This window comes from Xenopus laevis, chromosome 4S (assembly GCF_017654675.1).
Source record: "Xenopus laevis strain J_2021 chromosome 4S, Xenopus_laevis_v10.1, whole genome shotgun sequence".
Lineage (NCBI taxonomy): Eukaryota > Metazoa > Chordata > Amphibia > Anura > Pipidae > Xenopus > Xenopus laevis.
Genome location: NC_054378.1, coordinates 57,535,891 through 57,547,941, shown reverse-complemented (window position 1 = coordinate 57,547,941; position 12,051 = coordinate 57,535,891). Strand labels below are relative to the sequence as shown.

Genomic DNA, 12,051 nt, shown 5'->3' with positions numbered 1-12,051 from the left:
ATCTCAGCCTGGCTAGTGCAGGGAGCAGTGGAGAATTTCGATATAAACTTCTTGGAGTTTAAAATGTGCTTGAATGGATAGCAGTTCTTACTAACGGTTAATTCTCAAAGTCTGGAATAAGTCTGATAAGATTTGATAAAAAAAGTTTGTGCTTCCTTTAAATATATATTTTTGTTAAAAAAAAAAAAAGCAATATGTTTCAATCTAAAATAATTTAATGAAAACTTTCAGATTTTATACAGGTATGGGATCTATTATCCAGAAAGCTTGAGACCTGGGGATTTCCAGATGTTTTTCAGTAATTGATCTGTCTACCATGAGTCTGCTTAAAAGCACTGAAACATTATAAACTCAGTAGGGATTTTTTGCCACCAGTACAAAATGATGTTGCTTTGATCAAGTACAAGGTGCTTTTGTATTATTACAGAGGAAAAGGAAATACATTTAAAAAAAATCCTTTAAATTTTTTTAATGGATTCTGTGAGAGCTAGTGTTCCTGTAATTCAGAGCTTTCTGGATTACAGGTTTCTGGAAAAAAATTCCATACCTGCAGTTGTTTTTTATGACTAAATTATGAATAGCCCATAAACTCTGATTGTAAAGTAACATACAGGGCCAGATTTCCCTCAGTGGCGCCCCCAAGCCCCATGGTCCTAGCGCCCACCCACCTCCGTGCTCCCCACCCCCACCCCCTCTGAAGAAAGTCACATTAAAACCATTTCAGTGTTTGAAACCAAGAATTGCACATTTTTAAATTTTTCAAAGCTTAACTGGCTTTAAAATACTGTGGTTGCACACAAAGAAGTGTGCATACAGAGCAGTGGTTTTCAAGGTGACCACTAGAATATGCAAGCTCAGTTTTGCTAAGCGTAGAGGAATACCTAATCTAGCAACTAACCATGATATGTGTGTATACTGGATCTAACTAAAGGGCACCTGTTGCCAACAAAACATTATCCCCAACCAAAGGTGCAGGCTAATAGAGCCCACACTCTGGTTGGAGGTAACATTAGTTTTTTTTTTTAATGGTCCCCTGTCAGCACTAGGCTCCTGGTGCCAGTGGCCATGTCGGTCAGATCGTATGTGCATAATCTGCTTCTGAGGTCATCTACATGCGCACAATGAGCAAGTTGTGGTTACCCACAACCAGAGTGCCGGCTCTATTAGCCCGCACCTAATAATATTTTTTGCCAGTAGGTGCACTTTTAAAGCAGAACTAAAACTTAAATAAAGAAGTAGGCTAGAAATGTTGTTCATTATGTTTTGCGCTTTTGTACCAGCCCAAGGCAACCACAGACCTTTAGCGGGGAAGATCTGTGCCTCCAAATATGCCCCAGTAGTTTGCCATTTTCTTTTCTGCTGATGCACTGCACATGCTCTGAGCTGCAGAGTTACTGAGCTTAGGGTCCGACTCAAAATATACAGTACACATAACAATAAAAGGCTGATTAGTAACTAATACAGATAATTACAACATGACAGCACAGAAACCAGTATAATTAGCATCAGAATTTAAGATGAGCCTTGTATCATCATAAATTACAGACCAACCTCATTTTCTGCTTGATAATTTGCGAGGACCCCCTAAGCTTAGCTTCTCAACAGCTGCTCAGAGCCCACTGAGCATGGGATTGTCACAGACATAGTCTGAGATGGTGACCCCCTGTTGCAAGTTTGATTTCCTTGATCATTGCTGCTATTGAGAAGCTGAAACTTTAGGCTGGTGCAGTATGTTCAGTATATAAAATATGAAATGTTTAGCCATATTCATTTTTAAGTTGTTTTAATGCTGATCTATGTCTTTGAGATTCCATCAGGCAAATGGCTATGTATCTGCAACCAAACTTGCATTACCAAGGTCTACAAAATATAGAAACAAACAAAGAAGAAATAGCTAAGACCTGTATCACTTATACGTCTGTGTTTGAGCCTTTCCCTAACCCACTATATTCAAATATAGTTGGGTAATGCATAATGTGAAGATTTTTTGTATAAATTGTCTTCTATCATCATCTAATGAATCTAAATAATCTGCCCACCCTTTATTAAATTGTTGTTGAATTGGTTAAGAAAGTCTGTGGTAAGTCTTAGACCAAAAGTATCTTATGTAATTCTGAAACTTTGAATAGACTGTAAAAAAAAATGTAAACCTAGGGAACAACTGAAAAATACTCATACTCCGGTTTTCTTCAGTTCAGTTTTACTAATGGCAGAGAAACTAGTGAAAAGGAAATCTCCAGAAATGTGCATGTCTTCAGTTAGTACACTTTAGCACCTTCGACTCTTTAGGAAACCAAGAGTACCACAGAGAGCACTGCTTTATATAAATAGTAACCTTAACAATTGACTCAAATTGGCTATAGCAACTGACAAGAGCTGTTACTTCTATCACGTACACTACTTGCCATAACATTTGTGTTTTCCTAATTATTTATTTTTTTATACTTTTATATTTTTCTATATAGTTTTAAAAGTAAAATTAATAAAATAGCAAAAATAATAATTAAAAATAAAAGTGTAGGGTGTTTTACAATCTTCCAGCCTTTCCAGACAATAATCATTTATAAATGTATTAGACATAAACAAGAAGACTGTGACACAAAAATAACTTTTTATTTTTATAGAATTAATGGCAAACTCTTTGCAAAACTTGACCAATATAATTTAATATTATCATGGCTTGGCTGTATAAACAATACAAACAAATCAGTTTAACGTGAAAACGTGACCTACCTGATGCGTTTTTTAAGTATCCATTTGCATCTACTGTTGTATACATAATATAGGGACCAGGCTGATTTACGCCAAAAGGCTAAAACAAAAAACAAGAACAGTCACAAACTAAGCAGTATTAAAGAATTATCTGTACATTGGAAAAATATGGTGTGCTTCTCTGAAACTCCAGATTATGTTTGACATTGTTTTAAAAAGCGGTTTGCTAGTATTCAGTCCCTCCACCAATATTTTGCAATCACCTTTTGTAGCAGTAAGAGCTTTATGCCATTTTATGTAGTGTTTCAGTGAATTTTGATATATTCTTCCAGGCAGATTTTCTTCAGGTTGTTTAGGCTAGTCAGATGATGTTTGTTTCGTAGTTTTTAAAGAGTGGTCGATTTTCTTTAGTAGTTTTACAGTCAGAGTTCTGGCCCATTATTTAATTTAACTCACTGAAGAACTTCTGCCCAAGCTCCAGTTTGTTTTAAGAAACCAAAGTTCTCATAGGCTATTGACAACTGCCTTCTGGCTCATGTTTTATACACACCAAGATGAACGGCATCCGTACAAATGCAGATGGAGAAAACAATCAATTGCTTTTTTTTCTGTCCTAACAACTAACTAAATCAGCCTTTTGGGATAATTTATTGTTTAAATGATTTTTTTTAGCGGTATGGTAATACAAATGACTGGAAAACTTAAGGTCCCAACCAATCCAGATAACAGATCCTATCATACCTATACTATTTATTAAAAAAGAAAAAAAAAACATGCGATTTTCCACATTGGAATGGGCAGGAATGGGTGTCATAGTATATGATGAATGGATTCCATCATGAGGAGTGAACTGACAGACAAGGTCAGGAAGCTGGAGAGCAGAACAAAGTCAGAAACACTCAATATAGTCTTTTAAGCTTCTTTATCCAATGGTGCAGAAAATAGCTGTTTCTCAGCGCTTTCATCTAGCAATGCAAATATGAAGGCAAGTGATTGAGTGAAAGCAGAGAGAAGGACACTGTAAAATGACTTAAAGGGAAAATATACATCCCTTTTCAACATGAGTTCAATGAATAGGGCATGTGCTGATCACACTTTTTGCCTATTGTTTTAATTAAAAAATATCTAAATGTTTCTGTTATTTCTGGCACCAAACAAAAATAGGAAGACAGTTTCAATTTAGCGCTTCCTATCACTTCCTCATCCCTAAGAACTTCTGAACAGGTACTGATAAAACGTATTACATATTAACTGAAGATCCACTGATGAGCTACTTGAAGGCTGCTGATTAGAAAAGGGAGAACTTTTTTTGTTTTTTGGACACAGATCTCTGAACAAACTGACCTGTTTATTAAGGAAAAATAACCTAAAATTGAATTGTCAGTTATGACATTTAAGATTTTATATGACCTCCTTTTTCAGTGCTGGACAAGGACAGCATCAATGCATTGACCTTCCCAAGCCTCATTGATGACCAAAGCACAGAAAATGGTGTATGCGCATCCCATAAGCATCTGTACAAACAATTACATACAAATTAAAAAAAATCTAGTGACCACAAAGACGCTTGCATCATAGGTCTTTTGGAGGAGGGTTTTCAGGTCAGATGAAATTAAAATAGAACTGCTGGCCATAACGATCATTACTATGTATGGAGGAAGAAGGATGAGGCTTTTAAGCTGAAGAATACCACCCCACTGTATAGTGGCAATGCCACTAAACACTAGTGTAATAGTGTATGTAAGATTCTAACCCATAGAAAATGGTATATGGTAAATAAAAGCTGAAATTAATGGGTCACTCAGCTATTACATATAAAAATAAAGTAGATGCCCTATTTGCCTTTACATAGGCAATTAATGTATGGTAATATGTAAAGTTGAAAAACACTGAGGATTTAGAAGGTTCATATGTTTAAGTTAATGAATGCAGGTTAAAAGGTTAAGTTTTCCATTCAGCCCTTATCCATTTATTATGCTGAATATACACACAGAAAAAAAGGGCAGGCAAAGAAGAAGTGAGTTGAGAGGGATGGAAATCTTCAAAGAAAGTTAAAAATGGAACAGATTTTTCAAAGCGCAGAAATGCTTTTGGGACTCGTGCTTTCATGAAAATCAGTTGTATAAAAGCTTTAGAAAGCAGGCCTTACTGACATGCATTTAAGAAATCAAGGTCCTTGCAGTCTGATCTGCTTTGCTCTTGTATGGAGGAACATATAGAAAACAACAATAGTGGGCATGCAGGCCTTTACTTTCCCTTTATACCTGAAGCACAACATAAAATGATTAATTGGATACAGGACGAACACACTGACTAATGTCTAATGAACCTTCATACACAAATGATGAAGAAGGCAAAATTCTTTTTTATATACTTTGCCCATGTCTTCCGTCTAGGGGGTATATTTTTCTTAAGCGTAATTCTAAATACACTAATCACAAATACACACAACTGTAAGCTCTACTGAGCAGGGCATATTTTTACCTCGTGTAACTATAAGTTTTGGTATGTAATTCATATGCTTTTATTGTACATCACTGCAGAAAATTGTGGTGCTTTATAAAAATATGTTAATAATAATAATTAAGCAATAATAGTGGCTTTGAAGTGGGAAAGCAGAAAGCACAAGTACAATTTAGGCTAGAATAAAATACAAAGCTTTGCTTAAAATACGAAATTCTTACATTTGCTGTTAGTAAATTAAATTAGAACTTTACGTGATTGGATGGTTAGTCAATGTCTCCAGACTGTACAAACAGAATGTAAGGTTTGTTTAGCTTCCTACCTTAACTTGATGAGGGCAGTCATTGGAACAAAACCCGCTGAGCACTGTAGAAAGAGAGGGATAAACATTACCAGTCAGGGCAAGTGATTTAAATTCTGTGAAAACCCTCTGCTGTTGATGCCTATAAAGTTATCTGGACAAATGTATAGACAAAATCTAAACCCTAAAATGGCTGCTTTTTCTGGGCTGATATATGTACTTACCAAATGATCTCTGAAATAGAGGTTACACTCTTGTTATTAGATTAGTAACATTGAAGTTAATAGTAAAACCACTGAATGTCAAATACTGTTTGGATACTGAGGATACTGGGAGTTGTAGTTCACCACAGCCGAAGAACATGTTGAACACATTTTTGCTCTATTTTTTCAACGTTTGAAATGAAATTATGGGTTGTTTTGCATTTACTCTACTAGTGACAGATTGTTCCCTGCCTATGAAACTGAAGTCAGAGATTTACTCTAGCAGATGACCAATTAACTTTTCCATCACTGTTTCTCCTCAGATTGCTAATACTCACACAACATCTGTTCAAGAGCACTTTATCCTTTTGACAACATGTAGAGTCAGAGCAGATAGGGGAATACTTTGATTAAATGAAAATGTTTTAATAAGATGCTCCCATCTACGAACCTTGCAAATGAACTCTTAACTCACAATTTGTCTTTGAGGAACATGCATTAATAAAATAATGAACAAAAGAGTAATGCGTAAAAATGCATTTGCAAAGAAAACATTTGATTTGCATTGCAATAAGTATATTTCTTTTGTTGGCATTGAATATAACTGTTTTGTATGCATAAAAGGAGATGCAAATAATATGTTTATGGTAGAAAAAAAAGAAAAAAAAACAATGGAAGAATTAAAACAGAAATTAATAGCAAATTTTCCACAAGCTTTTAAACTTAATGGACACTGTCCACTATAACAATATTTAAATTAAAGGCCCCTGATCTGCAGGCTAATTTGGTGCCTGCCAGCAGTCTGGAACATATGCCAGGCCTGAATAAGGATGGCCTCATATGATTCCTGTAGGGTCATTAGCCAACAACTGCCTATGTTATAGCTCTAGACTGCTGATAAATGTAGCTTTCTCTCATATCTACAACTAGGTTGTGCTTTTAATCAATGCAGATTTATGATATCATTTTGATGCTTAGGATTCTGATACAGACTCAAGTCATTAGATAACCCGTTTTTTAGATGGAGAGGGGCGTCTGGGTTACCAAGACCAAATTGCTATTCACCACATATAGAATACATTTGAGAGTAAAGTTTCCTCTATCTACCTCTCACTGTGTTTAATATATTTGGGGTGTAAGTTTCCCGTCCCCTTCTCTCACAGTATATTGTATTTACGAATATAATGTGATTATATTGTTCTTGGAAGTCTCCTAGCTGGCAAAGAAATGCCTGAAACTCAGGGCACTTTCGATAATTTTAAGAGGAAGCAGTTTGACACAGCAACTATCCTTATCCAAAATTCATATCCAAAATTAATTTCCAATTTCATGCCCTGGCAGTCAGTGGCAACTGATATATAATACTCTTTATAATTAAATTAAAATTAGATAGAAAAACTCTGCCTGTCACCGCTCTACCTGCTTGGGGCACTACCTGGACTGCTGCTTGTGGGGCTACAAAGTATAATTGATGCAGATGAAAGGCAGCTTGTGGCAGGAGCACCCCTGCATCTGCATCACCCATGGTGTACTTTATATCAGAATTATGTGCAGGGTGTTGCTGTGCTATCCATGGTGGGGGGGGGGGGATATGGCTTTAAGGGCATGTCTTATTATGACCAACCATTTGGTTTTTGTGTGTTGCTGCCATTGATATGGATATGGTCTTAAAAGTTCTTGTGATAACATGGGTGTGATTTAAAGCGTGTGTGTTTTAAAAACTGGAAGTGGTCAACATAGGTTTCCATTATAGGCCCTCTGCCACGTCACACAGTAAATTTTTGGCCCGTAGTACCACAGAAGTTGGACAGCACTGACTTAAGGTTTTCAGCATGTAAATTGATTTACTTGAAGCAATCTCAATGTTAGTTAAGGGAAATGTATGTTCATGAGATTTGTTACCAGGGTGGGGGGCATGGTTAAAAGAAAGAAATCTATCTACTCTTTAAAATAGATTTCACTACAGGGTCCTATTTGAGGAGTGCTACTAAATGATGCTTTTTTAAAAAAGGATGGCAGTATCCATATTTTGGAGGTGTATAGCACAGAAAGATACCTCTTGAGAAAAAACTAGATTAATAAACAAAAATGGAGCATTCATGGGACTTTATGAAAAAAAGTTTAGATGAAATTTTGCTTGATCAAAAGAATCTTCATTAAGGCAACCACATAAAATGGCAAAGTAAACACATATGCATGAAAATAGAGAGAGGTTAAGGGGATCCTGTCATCAGAAAACATCTTTTTTCAAAACACATCAGTTAATAGTGCTACTCCAGCAGAATTCTGCACTGAAATCCATTTCTCAAAAGAGCAAACAGATTTATTTATATTCAATTTTGAAATCTGACATGGGGCTAAACATTTTGCCAATTGCCCAGCTGGCCCTGGTCATGTGACTTGTGCCTGCACTTTAGGAGAGAAATGCTTTCTGGCAGGCTGCTGTTTTTCCTTCTCAATGTAACTGAATGTGCTTAAGTGGGACATGGGTTTTTACTATTGAGTGCTGTTCTTAGATCTACCAGGGAGCTGTTATCTTGTGTTAGGGAGCTGCTATCTGGTTACCTTCCCATTGTTCTTTTGTTTGGCTGCTGGGGGGAAAAGGGAGGGGGGTAATATCACTCCAACTTGCAGTACAGCAGATTTCAAAATTCAATATAAAAAAATCTGTTTGCTCTTTTGAGAAATGGATTTCAGGGCAGAATTCTGCTGGAGCAGCACTATTAACTGATTCATTTTGAAAAAAGGTTTTTTTCCCATGACAGTATCCCTTTAAGGAAGCAGAAAAGAAACAGATCCAGAATAACTAAAATAACAAGAGCATAGTAAAATAAGCAACAAAGTGACAGACTGTAGGAAAGGCCCAACAAATGAAGTAAAAGGTCATGCCATCTGATGCATTAGCAGAACTGTTGTGCCATGTCAGGCTGCCACATTAATCCTGGCACTATAATGGTACTGCACAATGTGATCCATGCTAGATATGCAGCAATATATTGGTTACTGAAACAACCATTCCTAGTTGCGGCTGACAGTGTGAAAGATATTTAGGGGACCCTTAAAGTGGCCATACACGATAAGATCGGCTTGTTTGGCAAAGTTGCCGAATGAGCGGATCTTTCCCAGATATGCCCAAAAACGGCAGGGCGATTAAGCATTAATTCAAAAGTTGGGACCTAGGAACAAATGATCGGATTACAACGAAGGGAATGGGCACTGACAGGGTGAGGACTGCATCAACTAGCAAATGCGGTCAACGATCCCCAAAAAAGACTCAAAAATCAAACTTCCCGATTAATATATTGCCCAGATATTGATCGGGGAGACCCGTTGGAAGCCCCCATACCCTGGCAGATAACCTGCCAAAACAGTCTAAAGGACCGATATCAGCAGCTTTAATCGGCCAGTGTATGGCCACCTTTAGAACAAGTCCCCAATTGCTGACTTAAGGCTTTAAATCAGAGTGTACAATTGCAAAGAAAGGCTTGGTATTTTTAGTACTTTTAATGGAGGAACAATATTAGCACTTGTAAAATGTATAGCACTCAGCTGGCTACTGATGCTGAAATGCTTGACTTTGAAAAGAATACAAGTCATAATTTATCTGTGGCATAAGATCACAAACCAAGAGCACATCAATGCATAAGTGCATCTGTGGATGACTACAGAGAAGTTTAAAAGTAAACGTATTATTATAACACTTACCAATGACTTTGACAAAATAGGCATCAGCTTCAAAGTTATTCACTAATACATGGATGGCATAGTTGTCAGCTGAAGCACCCTTACTTAAGACAATAATGTCCAGGATTCCCTGAAATATGAAAATAGCAGTAAATTTCTGATACACTAAATCAGAAAAAAAAAAACAGCAGGGCTAAACATACTTTATAAGAAAAAATCTTGTTTTGTCCTGGGTTCTCTCCTTAAATATCCCAACCCTTCCCATCTGTTACGGCATAAAGCAGTTATGACTGCACTTGTGAACATGACTCCTATCCACATCACTGTCTAGTACCATCAGCAGACCATGGCCCACTCTTCCAAAGATGTTTCACAGCCTAGCGTTGGACTTCATTATATTAATGTGGATCTTGTACTGGGGTACTAATATGTAAACAGAATGATTATACAGCAGATATTATAAATCCATTCATCTGTGTTTAGCTGTTTCCCCTGGAAGGACCAAGCAATCGAGAGGGCACCCATACACAGACAAATAAGCCAGTATGGCTGCCAAGCTTACAAACTGCAGTGGAATTGGGGCAAGTTCTTCTCCCTGCCGCTTTCTCCTTCTTTAAATTGACGCAATTGCGTCTCAGTGAGTCCCTATGTGCTGTTGTTACGACCCTGGAAGGTGCTCACATTTTTAGTTCAGCAGCTAGTTGCTACGGTCCAATTGATCCTAGCAACTAGAAAGCCCACAAAGATGGAAATCTTGCCTATCCCTGGACATGTACATCATAATAAAGGATATTCCATTAACCTATGTATACATATATTGTTTTGTTCTTTTTTATATGAACACATTTCTTAAAATGATCAATAGGAACCTGCAATAATTTTATAAAGGGCTTACATCTTGTGATCAGCACCCCTTCAAATAATGGACCTTCCCAATGCCTATTCTACTGCACAGAGCTACAGTCCAGATTTAGCTCCAGAATCTCTTCCTGCTGAAGCTTTTTTCCCAGGCAGAGGAGTGTGAATCTGTCAGGTGTGTTTAGCTTAGAGTGTGAATGCCACATGTATGTGTGTATCTGTGTCTGTGTGTAAAATTAACTGTAGATGTTAATGTGTGTAAGGGCAACTGTGTTTAAAAAGGTGACCGCGCCCAAGCATTTGATTTTTATAGGTGTGTCTCCTTTGTGTTGTAAACTTCAATAAGGATACATTTTAACAATATAAGCCTAATTTGCCTAATATAGTGCAGAATCTTAAACTTATGTTACCTGTTTCATCTAACGATCTGTTGGCTTATCCACCTAAAAGCACTTTTTTTCTATAATTCACATATTCTAAAAGTCATTACCTTTACTGTTATTGGTTATCTCAATAGTGGAAGTATTTTATTCTTTTAAATTCCTCATTAAGACCAGAACCATTTCTGGTTCATATAAGATGTTTTCTAAGTTCTCCATATTGGGAGAGGTAAGCTCCAAGAAAGGTGGTAATAAACAAAGAATGAGTTCTCTGTATAAAAGACTTTAGTTGCCATATCTTGACAGCTGAAGTATTCTAGAAGGAACAGGCAAGCTAGGTACTCCGATCCAGTAGTACAGCTCATGTATTGGAGCTCACTTTGCACAAGACGGCTGTCCTTTGAAATGGTATTTAATTCTGGGGAGACTTTTAGGAAGTTTGGTTGCAAACCCAATTTTGTTTCTGTGTGTTTCCTTTTAAGCTTGGCTTGTATGTAAGTCAAGCAACTGAAATGAAAACTGTAAACAATATATATATATTTTAACTTAAATTCATTTGACATAAGATTAGTGGGTAATGAACAGCATACAGGTATATACTGTAAATTTCTAAAAGGCCCTTTTTAATTAGTTGGAGTCATTGGCATCTAACTATATTACGGCATAGAATAAATATATGGAATTGGTTCAAAGCTTCAAGTACTATTTCTAAGAAAAAGTATAAAGTCTTTAAACTTAAGGACAACATTAAAAAAAAAATTGGTGTAATGCATCATTGTGGCAAATATTCCATAAATCTTCACTGATCTGTTTACAGATTCCAAGTCTCTCCCAAATGAAGTAATTTGCTTTCATTATCTACTCTGGCTCGCAAATGTGACATTAAAGAGCTACTGGAGTATAATCTTAAAACAAATAGAAACACAGGCAGATGGCAAATAAAACATTGCAAAAGTGTAAAAAGCCAAGAACTCACATCCTCATATATGTCAAAGAAGGTTGCCACCTCTGCATCCTTGATATGATTGAGATCAGAAATCTCCCAGTGGATTTCAAACATTCTTGTGCAGGTACTGTTTTTACATGGCACATTTTCAAGTAAAACAGCTTGTTGATTGCTGTCAAAAAGAGAGATAAAATGAGCAAAAACAATATTAGTACTGTACGTATCCTAAATCATCATTTTTGAATAAGGGATATGGTACTTGCATGGTTTTTCTCACTACTACTTGTGACAGTGATCAAAATACTGCTATACACCACACACTCTTAGACGCTTTAGAACTTCTAAATCAATCTCACAATCCTTGGTTGTGACAGGCAGTTGTTCCAAGCTCTAGTATTCAATATTCTTTTATATTACTCTTTAAAAGGATACTGTCATGGAAAAACATGTTTTTTTCAAAACACATTAGTAAATAGTGCTGCTCCAGCAGACTTCTGCACTGAA

At 36.5% G+C, this 12,051-nt stretch overlaps 1 protein-coding gene across 1 annotated transcript in view; it reads right to left on the bottom strand.

Annotated features, from left to right (window-relative positions):
* itfg1.S (integrin alpha FG-GAP repeat containing 1 S homeolog) overlaps positions 1–12,051 on the bottom strand; it is a 101,652-nt gene that overhangs the window by 25,314 nt on the left and 64,287 nt on the right. Inside the window, exons 11-14 of the mRNA XM_018260672.2 lie at positions 11,578–11,719; positions 9,385–9,493; positions 5,498–5,541; positions 2,734–2,812 (exon numbers count right to left, since the gene is read on the bottom strand). Of these exons, the coding sequence (XP_018116161.1) occupies positions 2,734–2,812; positions 5,498–5,541; positions 9,385–9,493; positions 11,578–11,719 (374 nt within the window). The remainder of the gene's footprint in view (positions 1–2,733; positions 2,813–5,497; positions 5,542–9,384; positions 9,494–11,577; positions 11,720–12,051) is intronic.